Source organism: Alternaria triticimaculans (assembly GCF_023758025.1).
Source record: "Alternaria triticimaculans strain BMP 0046 chromosome Unknown scaffold_29, whole genome shotgun sequence".
NCBI lineage: Eukaryota > Fungi > Ascomycota > Dothideomycetes > Pleosporales > Pleosporaceae > Alternaria > Alternaria triticimaculans.
The window spans coordinates 117,496-137,478 of NW_026055986.1; the positions used below are offsets into that span (position 1 = coordinate 117,496).

Consider the following 19,983-nt stretch of genomic DNA (forward strand, 5'->3'; position numbering starts at 1 on the left):
CACTTCCCCATTCCACTCCTCTGGACTCAAATTCTGCAGCATACTCTGCAACTCACGCCCCTTCTTCCTCCCAACCTGCACATCTCCGTCAGCAATCACTCATCCCCTTCCTCACCCCAAAAGTCAATCACATACCGTAGCATACCTCCCCCCACCCTCATACATCCTCTTCACCTCATCCAACCCCCTCCTCCTCGCCGCCCCACTATTCAAACTGTGATACGGCTTATACATCTCCCGCTCTCCCTCTCCATCCCCACCAGACACTCTCTCCTCCGCGATACGATGTTCCGACCTCATCAACCGCTCTTCTTCTCGGTCCATATCTAACTCCCATTCTCCACCCCACGTCCTGTCGTTGATGTTCTCTCTGCTTAAATCTCGATCTCGATGTCGTAGGGGTTCCATGCTATCAGACCTTCCATCCTCATCCCCATCCCCATCCCCATCTCCATCCCCCCACCCCACGGGACTCATATCCCTCAAATCCTCTTCTGACTTATCCACGCCAGTGTAGTACAGACCCAGCGACGCAGACAGTGCCGTTCGTGCATTGTCGCCCCGGCGTCCCAGGTCTTCTCTGCGGCGGATGGGGTTTGTGAACCTGCCTTTGAGGGAGACGACAGTTACGTTTTGCCGGATAGTAGCGATGCGGTCGCGGAAGCGGGAGAGGTAGATGGCGGTGGCGGTTTGGTCGGGGGACATTGTGTACGTTCGCGCTGGTTCATGGGCTGGTGACAAGAAGTGTGTTGCACCCGCGGCCGTTGGAACTGGGACACGATCGTAATACGCGAATTCTATTACAGTCACCGTGCGCTGTGGGCACTCATATTCCGGAAGCGAGACACGAGCTTCGCACTGCTTGTAGACTGGTTGAGTAGGTGGGTTGATGATGTTGTTGGGCTGTCAAACGTCAGTGGTTTTGACATCCTTACCCGTACATTGGACCCTTATAGCCATATAACCATCAGTCACATAAGGCACAAGACACAAGAGCAATACGCACCAATCTTAGAGATACGATTCATTAGGGCTTCCACATCTTCACTACACCTTCTCTCCTACACCCAGCAAGTCCAGCAGTACTTCCTTCGCCTTGTCTGGCTCGACACTTCCGTCTGGAGCACGCATCACCATTTGACCCACGAACCAGCCGACCTTCTTGACCTGACCCTTTTCGGTGATGTCGCGAACCATGTCGGGTTTCTCTTCTAGTAGAGTCTGTGCCAGCTTGATGTACTCTTCCTGGCTGAGTGGTTGCAGGAGAAGGTTCTCTTGGTGAACGACTTCAGATACGCTGCGCTGATCTCCCTCAAATTTGATGGCAAGTAGGCGTTTTGCGGAAGGCGACGTGACCTCTTTGCGACGAATGTGCGAGATGACACCGGCGAGATAGTCGGCTGGGACGCGGTTGGGGTCCCAAGGTTCGTCTTGGAAGAGAGAGCCGAGTTCCATCAACACCCTAATCATGTGTTAGTTTGATTACGAGGCGTGGCATAGCAGATGAACATACCAGTTCCCGGTGATCTTGCCCAAGGTTTCTATCGGGACATGTTGCTCGTGCTGCTCCGTCTGGTGCACCAGGCAGCGAATGACGTCGAGAAAGTACTCCAATCGTTCACCATCATCCATGGAGAGAAGTGTGATGGCATCCTTGGTAGTGAGTCCGTAGGTCTTGGCGAGCATGTCCACATTCACATCGGGCAGCTTAGGAAGGGTATTCCGGAGGTGCTCAACAAGATCCTGATAAGATTAGCACAGCTTTCATGCCAAAAGTCGCGCCTATGCTTACGTTTCCAACAATGACAGGAGCAATGTCTGGGTCCGGCATATAGCGGTAGTCGATCTCGCCCTCTTTGCCTCTGAGACGTTTGGTCGTCTTGCTTCCAAGAGTCCACCCGCGAGTCTCGCCCTCAACAACACCTCCACTCTCGAGTAAGTCAATTTGTCGATCACGTTCTGCGATGATGGCGTCTTCGACAGCCTTGACGCTCGCCAAGTTCTTGATCTCAGTCCGTTGACCCAAACCAGTAACACCGTGGTATGAGTGGCTAGCTTCGAGTGACTCCCCTTCACGTTGACGAACCGATACGTTGACATCGGCACGCAGTCCGCCCAACTCCATGCCCGTTGTGCAGGCATTGACAGCCTTGAGTATGTTTTGTATTTTGCGAACGACGACAGCAGCGACTGTGGGATCGTGGATCTGAGGTAGTGTAATGATCTCGATGAGGGGATGCGAGACGCGGTTGAAGTCGAGTAGGTGTGTCGAAGGAGGTTGCTGCACAGTCTTTGCGGTATCCTGCTCCATCTGTATCTGCTTGATGCCAATCTCAACGGGCCCTGATTGTGGGGCAGCGCCAGGCGGGAAGTCATGAGGGTACAGGGTAATCTTGCCGTTCGTCGCGAAGGGCTCGTAGTACTGCGTGATCTGGTAGCCGGAGGGCTGATCTTGGTAGAAGTAATGCTTGCGGTCGAAGCTGCTCTTGGGCTGTATCTCGCACTGGAAGGCTATAGCGGCGCGGAGGGCAGGTAGGAGGGTCTCCTTCTGGAAGTGAGGCTGAGTACCGGGAAATGCGACGTCAAATAAGGAGACATGAGTGTTGGGTGCCTCGCTGACTGAGGTCGCAGCACCAGAGAAAAGCTTCCGCGCGGTGTTGAGTTCGGCATGGACTTCGATTCCAACCGTTAGCTCCCACTTCTCTAGTCGCACGTCTTTGCCCTTTTTTGAGGACTTTGAGGCGCCAGAATAGGCGCTCTTCTCTTTCTTTTGTTGCTTCGCAGCATCTTTCAGCTGCTTCCGGAACGCCGTGCCATCCTGGGTCGGTGGTGGCTGCGTCTCATCAGTGTGGAGAGATCGTGCTGTGTGACGCGTGGGAAGATAGACTACGCCCAATTGAGACTGTCTAGTCCGGCGCAGACATAAATGACATATGTAGGGCTGCTTCGAGGCTGTAGCAAGAGTGTTGCGCGTGCTGCGGGCGAACATGACGTGAAGTATGGCGAGCAGCAGTTCTGGTGCCAATGCACAGTTGCGGGCGGTCTGTGCTCACTTCCGAGCGACTTTGGACCAGCGACACGCGACGCCAACCACCCAATACTTCAACGCCAGGAAATGGAGCCGCCGCCAACGCCAGAATCTCTCGCGTCGCTTGTTCCACTCGAACACGTTTCGACGTCGCCCGAAAGGCCGCCGAGCTCGACGAGTCTTACCGGCATTGTCTCGATGCCACCGCATTCACAACAACCGTCCGCTTTAGGTCACCTTGTGGAGTAACCTCTGGAGTTTTCTGATTGCCCACTCAACAAGGGCTTGTCTCTTTCTGGGTCGTCTTCGCTTCACCCTCTCAAGGTCAATAAGACGGAGGTTGGCAGCGACTCCGCCTAGGTTCTCGGGCACTGACAGCGTTGGATCCGATTCGCATGAGCTTCCCACCGCGGCATGTGTCTCTGGCGCCGCGCTCGATGTGTTTTGGTGCACGGTAGTCGGCGCGTAGACGTGAACATAACAGGTGATGTTCTGATAGAAGGTGTGCTCACCCGCGTTAGGGCGAGGAATGTCGAAACTACCGACGTTTGCCATGCGAGTCGTTTCCTTCAGCTCTCCTCTTGCGGACACGAGCCTTCAGTCTTCTGAAAAGGCGGCGGCACCTCTGCCACGCTTCTTCGTCTGTCGGTCTGTCGGCGGCGTGTACGAAGTTCCCTGGATGAACATACACCCCCGGCCAGCGAGAGAAGTTTGCCTCTGATCCAACGTTGGAGCCTTGGGAGAATCGCACGCTCCGATAACTCCGACTGCTGCGTACACTGGTCCTCATCCGCGCAGAGAATTGGTATATCCTGGGCTCGAGCTTGTGGAGGTGTATGCAAGTCTTGACCGTACAGCTGACGCCTCAAAACTTGCCTTTGACGATGTTCCCAGCAGCAGTTTTGGCGTTGTTCAAGAACTTCTTTGTCTTCTCCTTCCTCTTCTCCCACTTTTGTACACTCGCTTGTACCTCCGCTTGTATTTGTTCTTGTTGTTGCTGTATCTCTTCTGGTGAGCGAGTATCGGTTTGTGTCTTCGACCGGGACGAGGTGGAAGGACCGGCCGTGGCTGTCTGGGCTCCAGGGGCGAAGTCGGTGGAGGTGTATCCGCGTTCAGTCGAGTGGTCTTTCGTGTCGGCACAATCTTTCCCTGAATCAGCACCACAGTCACCTCCGCTATCGCCTCTCGAGTCGGCTCCACAATCGCCGGACGTCGTTCCGCAATCGCCTGAGGATGTCGTTCCACAGTCTGCCGAGACGAATGAAGACTCCATCCAATGTCTTGGGGCGAATTCGACGTTGCTCAGTCGTCTCGAGGCGCGCCAAGAATCTTGACCCGGAGCAGCGAAATGGTCAAGCGGATCTTCCTCTTCAGCTTAGTCGCCTCGTGGCGCTCCGCCTTGATCTCTTTTGCCCTCTTTTCACTGTGCGCTTTGTCAAGCGCGCACTCCTCTTTGTAGCGCTTCCTCTGGGCTTCCTTTGCGGCCTGCTGTTCGGGTGTCAATCGAGGGGCGTCGATACCTTGCGGTATGGAATAGCTTCCCGAGTCGCCGCCGCCACAGTCGCCGGAGCTACCACAATCACCGCCGTCTGCCATATACTGATCTTAAGTTCCGAGGTGAAGCTTGAGCCGGAGCAAGTTGACGTGGAGCCAAAATTTGGTCTTCTTGTTACTTGCGTGTGGGACCTTGGCCTTGGTGTCTGCTTTGGCCTTGTCTCGAACTACCTTCCGCTGTCGCCTCTTTCGCGCACGCTTGATCTTTAGTCTATACCCTACCGTTCCGTTCTTGCTGGTGCGATTGCCACCGGAATAGCCAGATACGAAAATTGGCGTGCTTGATGCGTGATGTGTGCTGCTCCCGCAATGTGTACTAGTTCCACAATCCCCGTGTGACATGAAAGGTGGGATCTAGTAGTCCAAACGACAGACTGATCTCAAGTCTAGAGATGAAACCTGAGCTTGAGCAAGGTGATGTACAGCCGAAGCTTAGCCTTCTTGCTAGTCGTATCCGGGAGCTTGGCCTTGGTATCTGCCTTTGCCTCGTCTCGAACCTCCTTTCGTTGTTGCTTCTTCTCTGCGCGCTCCTCTTTCTTCTTCTTCAGTTCCTCTATCTCCCCTGCGGTGATATGGCGACTTGGTGTGCTTGCAGACGAGACAACACCAGGTGTGCTCGCGATCGCTGGCGCTGACGGTGCGCACGCTGTACTAACTCCACAACCTCTAGATGTGGCGGCACAGGTCATAAAAGGTGGGTTTCAGTCGTCTACCAAAGACGGAAGATACCAAAGAAGTCGGCTATCTTAGCGCGAAGTCCCTTCTTCAACGTGCGGTTCGCTAATCTCTCTGCTCTAGCTTCTCGGCGTCTGAGTTTGCGTAGTCGTCGCTCTTCGATGATCCTTCTCCTCTCGCGTGGTTCGAGTGGATTGGTGGCTCGAGGTCGGTGATTCGAAAGTGTGCGGCCTTGTCCCTGTACGGGGGCTTGGAGTACACCAGAGGCTACAGAGCTTGTTACACAAGTTGCAGTCGTGCTCATAAACACACTCGAAGCGTCAAGGAGTAGATGTGGAGGTACTCAGAAGTTCCCGGTGAAGATCCTCTTCAGCTTGAGGTGTATCCTATCGAGCTTGCTTGGCGTATTGATTCTTCCGTTACGGACCCAAGTCTTCCGCTGTGCTTTGCGGGATTGCGTCTTCTCGAACTTGCGGAGGCGCTGGCGGGCTACGTGTAGTCTCTCGGTTGCAGTGAGAGGCCTGCCGGTGAAGTGAGTTGTTCTGGGGTCGTGGCCCTGGTCGAAGATGGTGCGGCGTTTATGAGTGATCCTTGGGCAGTATGTGCGCGTGTGGCGTTTGGGTTGGGTTGGTTTGGACCGTCGGGTGTCAAAGGGCATGTACTCAGTGGGTGTGGTGCTGCATGGATTGTGGGTCTCGTTGAAGGCGGTGGTGAGGGTGATGTAGGTTGCGAAGGACTGGAGGTCGAGCGTGGTAGGGGAGGTGTGCAGGGACTGCACAGGATGCAGCTATGCTGATGCTGAGCTGCGAGACAGCTTGGTCGAGGTGGTGTGTGTGATGCCGATCAAGAGTATGGTGAGTTGATGATAGGGATATGCTATACAATAACGTTGTGACAGCAAACGATGCTTCGGTGTGGATGTGTAGTCATGCAGTGAGGTGTGTTGGGGTGAGAGTGTAATGGAGGAAGTTTGTTTGGGTCTCGCGATAAATGTAGAAGCTGGCATCTGTCGTGACTACCTTGAACATGAGGGTCTGTGGGTGGTATGGAAGGCATCAGTCCCATAAAACAGGACGGAGCCATCACTGCTCTTTGTGCATTAAGGAATGGGCATTCCAACCGCAATAGACGTGCAACAACACTGGTGCTCACTCGTGTTTGGTCAAAGCAGCGAAAGCATATCGAAGGGATTCTTATGTACCTAGATACTATCATCAATGAGTTCAGTCAAAGACATACTATACTGTCTGGCCAAACAAACCAGATCCCGGCCGTGTGCTGCATGAACTCCACCATACTATCCCCATGCCGTGAAAACTCGCAAAAACCGCATTCAAGGAAACACAAACTTCCGATCCCCCATCATCCCCCACAGTTCCTGAATAACAGCACGCTGATCCTCGCGCTTCGCATTGCGCACCGCAAAGTAAAGACGACCTTCAAGCTCTGGGTCCCAATTCCCAGGATTAGCGCTCACGACCACACCGCCCGCCTCTTCCAGGATGCACCATCCTGCTGCAACGTCCCAAGAGTATACTCCTCCTTCCCAGAACGCGTCGAGCATGCCGTGAGCCACGTAGCAGAAGTCCAGTGCTGCGGATCCGTTTGAGCGGACTGACTTGCACATCGCGCCGCCCTCGACTTTGGAAGTGAGAAGAGCGTTGTGAATCGAGGTGCGCAGTGCCCAGTTAGGACCAGAGCGCTGGTTACCCCATTCGACAGCCACGAGACAGGAGTTGAGCGAAGGCATTGGCTTAGGAACGGGTTGAACAGGCAGCTTGATCGTTCGGTTGGTGAAGGTCTTGGTCAGGTAGGCGCCTTGTCCCTTGATCGCATGGTACATGTCTCCGCGGAAAGGGTTGAACACAACTCCAACGACAGGTTTCTTGTCGAGCGTTAGGGCGAGGGAGATAGCGCAGTTAGGCACGCCGAGGGAGAAGTTCAGCGTTCCGTCGATTGGATCCACAATGAATGTCGGCGTGTCTGCGAGCTTGGTGCCGTGCTTGAACGTCTCTTCGCCGAGGAAGTTGATATCAGGGAAGGACTCAGCGAGGCGTCGTTCGGCCATGGCTTCGATTTGCTTGTCGAATTTAGTGACTACGTCAGATGTGTTGTTCTTGTGGACAGTCGTGATGATGCAATGCTCGGCTGCGACCATGATCTTTCCTGCATCCTTCGCAATGTCAATCAGTACACTATGGACACTGTTGAGACAACTCCTGGTGACGTTGTGCTTGGATAGGACGGCATCGAAGTCGAAGGCAGATGATGAGTCTGACGCAGAACTGGCCGGTACAAGTGGTGTTGTTGACTCAATGGAAGATGTGGGGCTGGACGACTCGGATGAGTCTGTTTGTTGAGATGCCATTTTGGTAGAATTGGTGAGACTACTGAAGGAACGACTTGAGGGATTTGTGAGTAATGAGTTGGAGTGAGACTGGAGGTTGCCGTTGAGCCTGGAAGAGCTTGAGAGCTTTTGTTTTAAATGCTTTCCGGGTTGGGTGCGATTTCGCAGTGCTGTTGAATGAACGTTTGCCTCGTACGGTGAGTGTGCTTCTAGACGTTGTGTGTAATTACACAATCCGAGGCCCCGGTAACTCGGTGTGAAAGTAGTCCACAACTTGAAATTGTTCGAGATTGTTGCCAGGTGAGGCGGCCTCACAGGTGGCATCATAAGGGAGGATTCAAGGAACGATTGAATTGTGATACTTCGTTGCTGCGCAAAGTGAGCTGGGGCCGAATGTTCTTATCTAAACACCTCAGGCAAGTCATTGCGGCACAACAACTTCGATATCAAGGATTGCTGATAAGAGAAGGCAAAAGGATATATGTCCTCCAATATGTCTCCGGGTGCGTCCGAGCTGAGAGGAGTCGAATGTTACACTAGGTAAAGGGTTGGGAGTCGATCATGAGCACATCCGAGGCATGTGTCAACGGTTCCGATCCGTTGCTCCTCAGTACCCAGAGGAGCCCCGGGGCTTTCATACTCACGTTATCGCTGCGACCCAGAAACAGAATGTCTTCGTCAAATTCGTGCGCTGGGTTGGAGAAACACTCGCGCTACATGAGTGATGGATGTAAGGCAAGAGCGCAGGCGAAGAGGAAGGCTCTACGCTGACGCACGGGCCATGAACAGAGCTCACATGCTGCACCACGATGCTTCCGGCTACACGTGCACTCGACATCTTCAACCTTGGCAGTCACCAATGTGCCGGTCACTCGTAATATTAAGAGCTAGTATTGGGGAATTTGACGACATTTGTACTGGATTTGGGTGAACAAAAGCACCTGTGCAGTAAAATCTCAATCAATCGCCTCGCCAAACGACGTCATACACCACCCAAACCAGCTACACAACAAACACATCCAAGACCCCAACGTCAACCTCACAAAGGGATACCCAAAATGCCACAACCGAAATCCCTCCCAAAAGACCGCTACACCCGCCAACGGCTTGCCCGCGCTACGCGTAGACACCTCGCCTCCCTAACCCCCTCGACCTCGCACCCCCAACAGCAATCCCTCTTCTTCACCCTACTCCCAGCAGAAATCCGCTTCACAATCTACCAACACGTCCTCTCCCAACAGCACGACCACACCCGCCCCATCGACATGCACTCCATCTCGCCCCTCTACCGGCCCCTCCACACCTACCTAACGAAAATCGATACCGCATTACTTCTGACGTGCAGAATAGTATACGTGGAAGCGCATCAGATACCATTACGAAGTGCGACACATCACTTCCGCTACCTAGGCTCCACATCCTGGCTTTACAACGGCGACATCTGGCTGCACCACACCACCTCCCAGCGCGGCGCCCAACTCTACCACCTCCACGACAACCTCGTCGCCCTGAAACCCTCCAACTTCTCTAAATTCCTACTCAGCCATCTGCACTGGCGCAGGATAACCTGGACGATATGCGCATACCTCCTCCCTCCCCTGCTCGCCGAACTGAAAGAACGACAGCGCCTCGTCTCCACACTCGCATCCCTCACCCTCCCATCTTCCTGCCAAGAAGTCAATCTAGAATTCGAGACTCGAGAAGATTTGTTGCCGGATTGGCCGGGGCTGGAGGACCAGATACAGGCGTGTAGGGTGTTGGGACTGAAGAAGAGGGATGGGAGTGTGTTGGAGAGGGATGATGCGAGTGCGGTTAGTTATACGTGGAGGGGCAGTGGGCATGCGAGGTGGGGGACGAGTGAGGATGGGGTGTGGAAGGAGAAGATGAGGTATTGTACTACGAGGCTTTGTTGGAGGGCGAGGGTGCCGAGGAGGGAGTATGCGAGTTATGATTTTTTGGATTGTTTGGGGGTGGAGGGGGATGGGGAGGGGGTTGTGGAGAGTGTGGAGAGGTTGGGTGGGTAGGTGGAGATTGGTGGGAAGTGCGGTAGGGATGAAGGATACACAAGTGTCACGGCAGTCTTCACGTTTGCATGTTGATGTGTGCTGTCTAGGTTTGGTTCGATTGATCCTCTTCCGCCACTTGTCGGTTCCTTAAACCTAGACACATCGAGGGGCCCTTGGCCCTTTGTGTCCACCACGTCGCCGACTGCACAAGTACGCTTGACGCGCACATGTGCGTCGTACTTCGTGACGTCCCCATCCACCGCATTCGTCATCTTTGACACTGCTGAGAATCCATTTAACGCTTGAACATGAACCAAAAGACAAAGACCAAACAAACAAAGATGAAAGTGCAAAGTAGAAGTGACTCCACTAACCTTGGGAGTGTTTGAAGTACACGTGGGTACGTAGTTGTACATGCCTGAGCATTCCGCGTGCTGTGATTTTGATATCGTCTGCAACCACACAGGGTCGCTCAACCCAAGACTCTCGGACCGTTCGACTTGCCCTTCTTCTGAACACCACGTGGTATGAACATGGCGGGAGATGCGACTACCGCGGGCGTGCTGTTGTTGCCATTTCCAGACTTGTCCTTGTTGTTCTTGTTGTTCCTGTTCTTCCCCTGCTTGTGTTTGTCGTCCTTCTTCACGACGGCTTTGACCTCAGATGTGGCTCGCTTGATGAGGACTGGGTGGCTGCCAATGTATTTGCCATTCATCTCCTTGGCGGCACGGAAGTAGTCGTCGGTGTCTGAGAAGCTCACGAAACCGTAACTTCTGCTCTTGGTGGACTTCTTGTCTCGTACGACGCGGGCTTTGGACAGAGACGGGTACTTGGCGAAAGCTTTGAGGAGTGAATCGTCGGTGACTTCACCCGCCAGGTTACCGATGAAGAGTCGCGGGTGCAAGGGGTTCCACTCGAGTAGTGTCTCGTCCTCCCACTGTTTTCCACCTCCCTCGCGAACAACAGTCTTGCGCTTGCCGTCGGCTGCTGGTCCTGCTTCAGTATCCTGGGTGGTTGCCGCTTCCGGTCGAGCGGTCATATTCGCGCCGGTGCCCTTCTTCGCGTTCGCATCACCAGCATTGTATGCGCTGTTCCACTCGGCGATGCGGGCTTCTTCTTCGGGATCATAGGTGCCACCAAACCCGCGGTTCACGGTCGGAGCAGCTGGGTATGAGGCCGCAGCAGGTGCGCCCGTCGCGTAGGCTGGGTACGAGTAGTTGTTGTAAGCATTGCTGGTCGGGTATGCGGGTGCTTGATAGGGGGCGCTCACTGGGGCTTGCGCGTAGTTTGCCGGCGCAGCAGACGCCGGTGTGAAGCCAGCAAACATGGGCGAGTTGCCCTGGCCTCGTGCGCCGGCGTTGTTGGTCCTTGATGGCGGTGCCGAGTATGTCGTGGGCGGCGGGCGCGCTGGCAGGGAGTGATGGGGCTGCATGTTGGAGTAGGAACTGCGGGTCAGTTCAGCTTAACCTTAGCGAGGTGATGACTTAACCAGCTACTGGTCGAGACGCGCTCTGATGTTGCGGAGTGGGTAGACTGGTGATAGGACGGTCGGGTGGCTAAGGATGCGTAGTAATCTACGGTTCGCAGACTTTGAGGGTGCGCGCGGGTGTGGTTGCACCGATGAGGTGAGGCGCAGTTTCTGTATGGCTGGGGAAAATGCCTCTCGATGAAGCGCGTGCGTGTGAGTGAATAACCGCCCGGGCAGTGCCGTGCGCGTGGATGGCTGGAGCTGATGCTGACTACACGTCGAAGATGGCAGAAGGCAACAAGACTTTCCCGAAGCGTCTAGCAGGCGAGGCTGCAGGTGGGCGAGGACTAGGTCGGCGTTTGAAGAGGGCAGAGTGGGATGGCGGGCCGGTGCAAATTACAATTACCGTGGGGATGCGTCAGGCAGATGGGGGCGTCGACGTCCGTTGTTGGTTTCTGTCGCAGAAAGTGAGCCAAGCGGCTCCTCCGGCCCCGAAATCACGTGTTGCCGGCATATCGGCAGCCGCTGCACACCACGCTGCACCGCAAGGCTCAACCTTGAACAGCCAGCAAGAAGGTGCAGCATGATGCACAGGCGTCACCGGTGATGAGTTTTCTCACATCGCGTCAGCTTTTACAGTCCATCCAGGTAGCCTTGGAAACATTGCAAGACTTCTCCGGCAACCTGTCCTAGCGTATCCGGTGATCCCTGCACGCTGCCCCTCCATCCGTACTGCGTAATGCTGTGTTAAGGCTGAGACGGAGGGGCTTCACAAGCAGCCGCATTTGACCGCGACGCCGTTGGGACTGTTGCTTGCGTCGCTAGTCTGCTAGGATGAAATTCATGTCAATAGTGAATGTACACTGAGTCGTGATAGCCATAGCATCTGCAACCACATGCGCAACCCACCCGTGTCTAGCCCGCTCATTAGACGGCGGCTTTCTAATCATGCGCTGTGATGTTCAGCAATCATGTCGGCAGCGGTGCAAACGTTTTACAAGACGGAATTGGCAACAGTGGCTTGTATGACATACCTTACCGCCGCGGCCGAAGCTATTCTCCGTCAACAGCGTGATGCTGGGATATGGTGGTGGGACGTGCCATTGATGCAATAGTAGTGTGCCCCGCTTGTTCCAAAGACTTTCCGCGTACATATCTTGACGACCCCCACCAGACTTCTTCTTCCTTCTCTTGACCATCTCCCGCTTTATAAGCCTCAATTGCCTCGTATTGCACGCCCGGTCGCTGCAATTCTACCCCGCCAACACTTTCTCATCCACCCACTTACACCCACACGAGAACGCAATCATGTCTTCTGAGCCCGTCGGAGATTTCGGCCTCATCGGCCTGGCCGTAAGTACTCCATGCTCCGATCGCGTTCACGGCGAGTGCAGCAGAAAGTGCGCGTCGTCGTGCTTTCCTGCCAGCCATTGAGTCCAAAGCGCGAATTATCCGGAGACATTCACATCCAACGCATCAAGGCCAGCCATGCTGACCATACATATAGGTCATGGGCCAGAACTTGATCCTCAACGCGTAAGTCACAACCAACGTCATAACCTACCAATCAGTACTAACATCATCCAGTGCCGACCACGGCTTCACCGTTGTTGCTTTCAACCGAACGTAAGCGCCTCGATACACCGCGCCGCCAACACACACTGACAGGCAGATAGCGTTGCCAAGGTCGACCGTTTCTTGAACGATGAGGCCAAGGGCAAGTCCATCGTCGGCGCCCACTCCATCAAGGAGTTCGTCTCCAAGCTCAAGAAGCCCCGCCGCATGATGATGCTCGTCATGGCTGGTAAGCCCGTTGACGACTTCATCGAGCTCCTCCTCGAGGGAGGTGCCGAGGAGGGCGACATCATCATCGACGGTGGTAACTCCCACTACCCCGACACCAACCGCCGCACAAACTACCTCAAGTCCAAGGGTATCCGATTCGTCGGAACTGGTGTCTCTGGAGGAGAGGAGGGTGCCCGCTACGGTCCTTCCATCATGCCCGGTGGTAACGAGGAGGCCTGGCCATACATCAAGGTAGGAATGCGTGAAGAGATGAACAGGCAAAAACTAACAATATTCAGGATGTCCTCCAGTCCATCTCCGCAAAGTCCGACGGCGAGGCCTGCTGCCAATGGGTTGGTGACGAGGGTGCCGGTCACTACGTCAAGATGGTCCACAACGGTATTGAGTACGGTGACATGCAGTTGATCTGCGAGGTGAGACGAGACGATCATACAGAAAGAAAGAGGCGACTGACAGAAACAGGCCTACGACATCATGAAGCGCGGTCTCGGCATGAGCAACAAGGAGATTGGCGACGTTTTCACACAATGGAACAAGGGCGTTCTCGACTCATTCCTGATCGAGATTACCCGTGACATCATGTACAAGAACGACGACGATGGTGTTGCCATTGTTGAGAAGATCATGGACTCTGCTGGTCAGAAGGGTACCGGAAAGTGGACCGCCATCAACGCGCTCGACCTCGGTATGCCCGTTACCCTGATCGGAGAGGCCGTCTTCGCCCGTTGCCTGAGTTCGCTCAAGCAGGAGCGTGGCCGTGCCGCCGGTCTTTTGGACGGCCCCACCCCCAGCTTCTCTGGCGACCGCCAGGCCTTCATCGACAACCTCGAGCAGGCTCTTTACGCGTCCAAGATCATCTCGTACGCCCAGGGATTCATGCTGATCCAGAACGCCGCCAAGGAGTACAAGTGGAAGCTGAACAAGCCCGAGATTGCCCTCATGTGGCGCGGTGGATGCATTATCCGCTCCGTCTTCTTGAAGGAGATCACCAAGGCTTACCGCCAGAACCCCGAGCTCGAGAACTTGCTGTTCGACGACTTCTTCAGCAAGGCTATCCACAAGGCCCAGTCCGGATGGAGAGACACCGTTTCCAAGGGTGCTCTCTGGGGTATCCCCACCCCTGCTTTCAGCACCGCCCTCAGCTTCTACGATGGATACCGCGCCAAGGACCTGCCCGCCAACCTGTTGCAGGCGCAGCGTGACTACTTCGGTGCCCACACCTTCAGGATCAAGCCCGAGTTCGCCAACGAGACCTACAAGGAGGGCCAGGACATCCACGTCAACTGGACCGGAAGGGGTGGTAACATCTCTGCTTCTGTAAGTCTCACGCACCTTAATCATTTAGAAGACACTAACAACTTGCCAGACCTACAACGCTTAAAAAGGGGATATCCATTGCTTGTTAGACGGGAGCAGAGGGCTGCCCCGAGTTCATGTTTTATGACGAACGTGAAAACTGAGATACCTCGACTCTAGAATGAATATAACGATTCGCATGTCCAATGTTTGCATGTGCCGGTGAATGTTTGGAGCTCAGCTTGACCGCTGTGTTGTTACTCGTACGCTAGCTGCAGTTAGCGTTGATCGTCGCGTACCTCCAGGTAGACCCTTGACGAGCCACCCCACTATGAATTGAACATTGTTACGAGGTCGCACGCGCATCGGCTTCCCAGCAATCAGGATACACTCGGGACGGAAGCGTCTCCAAGGCCTACACCCTATACCTTCTATAATTGGCCCAGCGGCAAGCGCCCTGCGTAAAGGCTTGGCATCGCGACCACGGAAAGTTGCAGCGCATCACGACAACATCAACCCACCCGCCTCGCGCTCCGCCAGCTCCGCCACGCCAGCGCTGCCCCACGACCCGGTTGCGCGTGCGTCGTCGCGTTTTCATTTCTTTCATTCCTTTGGATTGTATATTCACTGCTTGTATGAGTCTCTGGCGTTAGGTCCTCCGTCGTAGAATCTGGGCAGGGACTAGGTGCTGACGAGACCCAATTGTAGCGGAGCAACACGTTAGCCTCCGCCGCCCGTAATACACAAGTCGCCTAGACAGAGGCACACAAGAGCAGGACCGTCATGGCGGACAACAAGCGCAATAGCGTTGCGGGCAAGGTTGCGACTCCGAACCTAAAAGCCGGCCCTGGATCGAACAAAGATGTCATTGGCGCGGATTCCGATCTGTACAAGGCTGTTGGGTCACGGTACGTTCCGCTCGTCGAAGTGGTATCACAGCTGGGATGGTAGCTGACAGTTCCCAGCATCAAAGTCACATGTGCCCCTGGCAAGAACGTCCTCGAGGGCACCCTCTTCACGGCTTGCAACCTCACCCATGCCATAGCCATCAACACCGCGCCCGCTCCACCGAACCCCTCCCCCGCCTCCTTATTCAGCCAGCCCGGCGACTACCACATCATCCCATTCGCACACATTGAGTCCTTCGAGATCATCGGCACAGGAGAGCGGGTACCTGAATCCGCAGCAGGGTTCGATGGCGCACTCCCCAGCATCTCCAAGGTGGATCTGGCCGCGCTACAAGCCCGCGAAGATCAAACCATCCGCGAGATGAAGAAGAAGGATATGCAGAAGGGCAAGGGTGTTAGTGCTGAAGCACAGGAGTTGTTCGATGCTATTTCGAGAACGTGAGTCATATCAGATCTGGCAGAGACAGGATATCAGGGCTAACATACGAACCATAGTTTGCCGACTCGGTGGGCAGATACGCAGATCGTCGTCAACGACTCCGTCCTCATCCAGGCCCCGTACACGCTCGAAAGCATCAAAGCACCCGCCGACAAGCACCAGGCTAAGGCTCACGTTCGCAAGGTCGTCGAAGCCTTCTACCAGCGTAAGAAGGGCGCGTCTGCGGGTGGGGCGGCTCGCGCTCCGGTCGCTGTGCCCAACGCCCCTAGGAAGGGAGGTTAGAACTCGGCCAGCCCAGGGCTTTGGCGACGGACAACTTGATGTAAGCCTTATCCGCAGAGGCCATGTCGCTGGCTGGAAGGTTTTGTCTCGTTAGTGCCGTGAGGTATGGATCACGGAAGAATTATGTAATGATGGTAGCAGTCTTGCATTCTATGGGAGGGTGCTGGAAGGTAAACATGCTATTCCGTATGGCATAGTAGGCATTTCTGAAATTCACAAAATGTTCAAAAGCCACGGCTTCCCGCGCCGTGTCGTGTAAGTGCGAAATATCCACAGGACTCCATGGATTTCCCGGTTCCAATGACGATGACCTAGAGGCAACACAGAGACGACGAGCCAATCACACCTTCCGCATTTCATACGACTGTAACGCACGTACATGCATTTGGGTCAATACACGATACCTTCAAGCTTCTAGTACTACCAAACGAACGCAAGGACATACTCACGAACCAGAGAATCATCGCATCTCAAGAAAACCTCGGGGTTCTGAGAGGGTACAGCATTCTAGGTTCACGTCTTCGATACGATCCCGACGGACGCACGCACACAAAAATAAGCACAAGGATAATGACAGAAGTTTGCAGTTGTTGGAATAACATGTCAAACAGCAGGCTGCAGCTGAAAGCCTCTTTCTCCTTTTGGTGGCAATTGGGACGCTCTTTATGCCTTGTCGCTAGGTTGTAATAAAAGTCTTGTTCAGACGTACCCGTTCAACCCGCATGATTCGCAACGAGTAAGATGGACCCCTTAAGCATTGCGACGAATGTGGTAAGTTCTCTCCGCCGGGATCTTAGTCAGAGCCGTATTGCTAAGCTAACCACACTTTTAGCTCCGGATCATTACGACTTTCCTCGGAGCTGCCAAAGGCCTGAACGACATACGGAACAAATGGAAGCACGCGCCCGTTACCGCGCGATTCCTCTGTTCCCAGCTCAAACTCAATGGGACCTTACTATCGCGGCTGCAGGCACTACTTCTGGACGAAACGAATGCTGTGCACGCGGACGCAGATTTGGTCGAAACGCTCGATACGACTCTGATAAGCTCTCTCGTGCTTGGGGTATGCCTCGGGAAGTACGTGTCGAAGATCATGAAGGGCGTTCATGGCGATGGTAGTATGAGCTCGAAAGCCAAATTCAGGACTCTGTGGAATGAGGATGAAGTCAAGGACTTTTTGGAACGGCTGCATCAACAGCATTCTGCGATCAACATGTTGATCGGCCCGCTGAACACGTGAGTGAAGACAAAGTCTCCATATAGCGTACAGCTACAGCCATGAATGGCGGACTGACTTTAGCAGGGATTCTTCGACCGAGAGAAAGAAACTCCTTCAGGAAAAAGAACAAAGCAAGACGATGACAACAATGAACGAACACACCCAAAACATGCGAAAGGCTTATGCCCTCACAGTGGCGGAGTCTACATTCAAAACCGAAGATTCCCCTAGTAGTCTCTTGAGCAATCTCTCAACCCTTGTCGATCCTACTGACGGCGCTTCCGAACAACACTTCGAATCTGTCCTCTCGAAATCCAGAGTATACAAAAAAGCTTCCAACGCAGCTATGAGACAGCGGCCGAATACCAATACCGACAATGCAAGCATGAGGACTAATCATTCTACAACCGCAACGATTGGCGACGCAGACTTCATTACCGACCCGTCAAACACGGAAGAAGACACGGCTACTACAAGACCTATAATCGTTCATATTATTGATCCGGTTGATAGGGCGAAGAGGAATCTCAACGTTGATGGCGTGACAGGTATCTGTACCGAAAGCTATCCCACTCAAGAACCCGGAAAGCTGAGTTACAAGCCACACGACCGGATACAGAATTTACGGAAGGTAGATGCGGCGTGGTGGTACGGCAATACTGAACCGTCAGAGAACGTGCCTGAAAAGAGTGGTATAATCCTTCGTCGAGACTTCTACCCCGTTTACAGACTTGACGAATGGAAATCTGCACACACCGGCAGAAGCATGGGTACCGAAGCCGTCGGCGAGTGCTGGTTGCGCTATGAAGAGGGAGATCGAGTGGAATTCAACGTAAGTACATGAAACCCTGTACCTATCACATTGAGCTAACCAATCCAGCGAGTATACCATAACTTCATATGGGTCGTCAGAGTATGTAGGAACTCAGACCATCACGCTGGATCAAATGACATAGACTCACGGTGTCACAATGCGTCAACAGAGGGACAAATGCTGGTCGATACCATCGTGCTGAGCGACGAGATCCGCGAACAGGTCGATACTCTGTTAGCACACTGTGCTTGTCCTCTTACGCGTCTCGTCGGCTTGGAAGGACGTGAACGGTCCAAAGAGATTATAAAGATGGTGAACGAGAATGGCTGGCCCGAATCCGAGCAGAAGATTATAGCGGATTGCAAGAGCTTTAGGGAACTACAAGAAGCGGCAGAGTTATATAGGATGTGTGGATAATAGGGCTGGGATCTACAATAAGTCAGGGGTGTGTGCACTGACATGGCACAAAGGTGGATGAAGCATACATGGCAGGATACGGGTTCAATTCGCTGAGTGAAAAGTACGCGAAGCCCATCACCTTGCCCTATGCTAATATACAAAACGCCTCAACACAAGCTGTAGTCCCCAAGCCCTCCTCCCCCGAGCCCCCCTCCCTCAAACCTCACCACGAAGCGCATCCTTCTCCAGCACCGCGTGCCTCATCCGACCCAAGTTCACCCGACTAGCATGCGTCAGGCGCCCCTCTTTCTTCCACCTCGCGTTGTACGGGATCTGGTACGTGTCCAACACGTCCACAAAGGCGCCAGAACGAGGCTCGTACGCCCCCGCCGTCTGGTCCACCTCCAGATTCATCTTTGCGGGCCCCATGCCCCATCCATAAGGGACATCGTTCTTCCCGCGGAAATTGGCTCCAACGACATACGTGCTGCGCGCACGAAGCGACGGAGTCTTGTTGGTGAGGCCGTTGCCTCCGGCGGTTGTGATGGGCATGCCGATCATGCAGTCGTTCATCTTCTTGACGATGATGAACGGGTAGACCTTGATGCAGATCTGGCCGTACGCGGACTGGATGAACCAGTCGCGCGAGGTGGCTGCCATGCGGGGGAGTGGCGCCCATCCGATGTCGCCTACGCTGATGGCGGCGATGGCGGCGGGGTCGAGGCGTTGGGGGCGCTCGGGCCCGTGTGGTGGTGGTGAAGGCGAATCTTTGTCGACCTCCATCTCGTCCTCCTTCACCTCCCCTTCCTCAATCTCACCCTCCTCCATCTCCTCCTCCATCCCCCCCTCTTCCAAACCCAACCCCAAAACCTCCCCATCCCATCTCGCCAAAAACGCTTCAAATCGCTGCACGCAAAGCAACAACTCACCGGAAATCGTCTCGAGCTCCTTGAGCTCGTCGGCCGTAGCCTCTCCTTCTTGTAGTGCCCGAAGGCGATCTTGATGTGCCCGAAGGCGGTCTTGATTTGCCTCTGTGGCGAGGACTTCCATGGCGATGTCGCGCCCGAGATTGATGGTGGTGAGGGCGGGCGTGGTGGGCCATGCCGGCGACGTTGCCGTGAAGGCGAGGAGTGTGGTGGTGGTGTGGGTGGTCATGGTGACTATGTGGTTAGTTACGGGAAGGGAGAGGAGGGGCTGGGGGGGATGTAGGCGGTAGGGAGGACTATGAGAGACGGGAATTGAGGTGCTGGGGGTAATGTAGGCGGTAGAGGGCAGGATGCCACAAGGGCAGTGAGATGCTGGGGGTGATGTAGACGGTAGGGAGCAGGATGCGGAAAGGGAATTGGGCTGCCGCAGCCCATGTAATCCGCAAAACCATGAATGCCATAACAAAAAGAAAGGATACTTACGAGTGTAGCCAGTGTGTGTTGCTGAAGAATCTCAAAAATCGGCGGCATGAAAACTTTTGTTATGGGCGTCCTGGGTGCAAACGCTCGCTGCTGTCTTGGCGGTGAAAAGTGCGGCTCACTGCTCACGTTCACCGTGAGTTCGGCAGAGAGCGAGGAGCGAGGAGCTGTATGTGAGGGCGGAAGTGAGCGTGACGGTGACATTGGGGTTGGAATTCGTATGGGATATGCAAGGAATGAGGTTGACAGCTATGTGGGAGATGGGATATGTATAGAGTAAGGGCAGTGCGTGATGTAGGCGTATTGTGGCATTAAGATGCGATGGATACTAGTGGC

General features: G+C 54.4%; 9 protein-coding genes across 9 annotated transcripts; 3 read left to right on the top strand and 6 right to left on the bottom strand.

The window, feature by feature from the left end:
* Positions 1-1,047: 1,047 nt before the first annotated feature.
* On the bottom strand, positions 1,048-2,989 carry J4E78_010276 (uncharacterized protein; the record flags this gene model as incomplete). The annotated part of the gene is made up of 3 exons (XM_049370854.1): positions 1,048-1,462; positions 1,514-1,743; positions 1,793-2,989. The coding sequence occupies 3 exons, from the start codon at positions 2,987-2,989 to the stop codon at positions 1,048-1,050; spliced, it is 1,842 nt and encodes a 613-aa protein (XP_049217439.1).
* Positions 2,990-4,330: 1,341 nt separating this feature from the next.
* J4E78_010277 (uncharacterized protein) lies at positions 4,331-5,271 on the bottom strand (the record flags this gene model as incomplete). Its single annotated transcript, XM_049370855.1, has 2 exons — positions 4,331-4,598; positions 4,982-5,271. 2 exons carry the CDS (start codon positions 5,269-5,271, stop codon positions 4,331-4,333), a joined length of 558 nt encoding a protein of 185 aa, XP_049217440.1.
* A 329-nt stretch (positions 5,272-5,600) lies between these two features.
* On the bottom strand, positions 5,601-6,285 carry J4E78_010278 (uncharacterized protein; the record flags this gene model as incomplete). The annotated part of the gene is made up of 2 exons (XM_049370856.1): positions 5,601-6,029; positions 6,277-6,285. The coding sequence occupies 2 exons, from the start codon at positions 6,283-6,285 to the stop codon at positions 5,601-5,603; spliced, it is 438 nt and encodes a 145-aa protein (XP_049217441.1).
* A 305-nt stretch (positions 6,286-6,590) lies between these two features.
* On the bottom strand, positions 6,591-7,625 carry J4E78_010279 (uncharacterized protein; the record flags this gene model as incomplete). Its single annotated transcript, XM_049370857.1, has 1 exon — positions 6,591-7,625. One exon carries the CDS (start codon positions 7,623-7,625, stop codon positions 6,591-6,593), a length of 1,035 nt encoding a protein of 344 aa, XP_049217442.1.
* Positions 7,626-10,082: 2,457 nt separating this feature from the next.
* Positions 10,083-11,042, bottom strand: J4E78_010280 (uncharacterized protein; the record flags this gene model as incomplete). The annotated part of the gene is made up of 1 exon (XM_049370858.1): positions 10,083-11,042. The coding sequence occupies one exon, from the start codon at positions 11,040-11,042 to the stop codon at positions 10,083-10,085; it is 960 nt and encodes a 319-aa protein (XP_049217443.1).
* Positions 11,043-12,386: 1,344 nt separating this feature from the next.
* GND1 (phosphogluconate dehydrogenase (decarboxylating) gnd1) lies at positions 12,387-14,265 on the top strand (the record flags this gene model as incomplete). The annotated part of the gene is made up of 7 exons (XM_049370859.1): positions 12,387-12,431; positions 12,586-12,614; positions 12,666-12,704; positions 12,755-13,115; positions 13,163-13,297; positions 13,347-14,201; positions 14,251-14,265. The coding sequence occupies 7 exons, from the start codon at positions 12,387-12,389 to the stop codon at positions 14,263-14,265; spliced, it is 1,479 nt and encodes a 492-aa protein (XP_049217444.1).
* A 698-nt stretch (positions 14,266-14,963) lies between these two features.
* On the top strand, positions 14,964-15,809 carry J4E78_010282 (uncharacterized protein; the record flags this gene model as incomplete). The annotated part of the gene is made up of 3 exons (XM_049370860.1): positions 14,964-15,088; positions 15,146-15,526; positions 15,584-15,809. 3 exons carry the CDS (start codon positions 14,964-14,966, stop codon positions 15,807-15,809), a joined length of 732 nt encoding a protein of 243 aa, XP_049217445.1.
* A 741-nt stretch (positions 15,810-16,550) lies between these two features.
* Positions 16,551-18,044, top strand: J4E78_010283 (uncharacterized protein; the record flags this gene model as incomplete). The annotated part of the gene is made up of 5 exons (XM_049370861.1): positions 16,551-16,580; positions 16,642-17,045; positions 17,113-17,860; positions 17,909-17,941; positions 17,985-18,044. The coding sequence occupies 5 exons, from the start codon at positions 16,551-16,553 to the stop codon at positions 18,042-18,044; spliced, it is 1,275 nt and encodes a 424-aa protein (XP_049217446.1).
* Positions 18,045-18,457: 413 nt separating this feature from the next.
* Positions 18,458-19,851, bottom strand: J4E78_010284 (uncharacterized protein; the record flags this gene model as incomplete). Its single annotated transcript, XM_049370862.1, has 2 exons — positions 18,458-19,463; positions 19,844-19,851. The coding sequence occupies 2 exons, from the start codon at positions 19,849-19,851 to the stop codon at positions 18,458-18,460; spliced, it is 1,014 nt and encodes a 337-aa protein (XP_049217447.1).
* Positions 19,852-19,983: the final 132 nt, after the last annotated feature.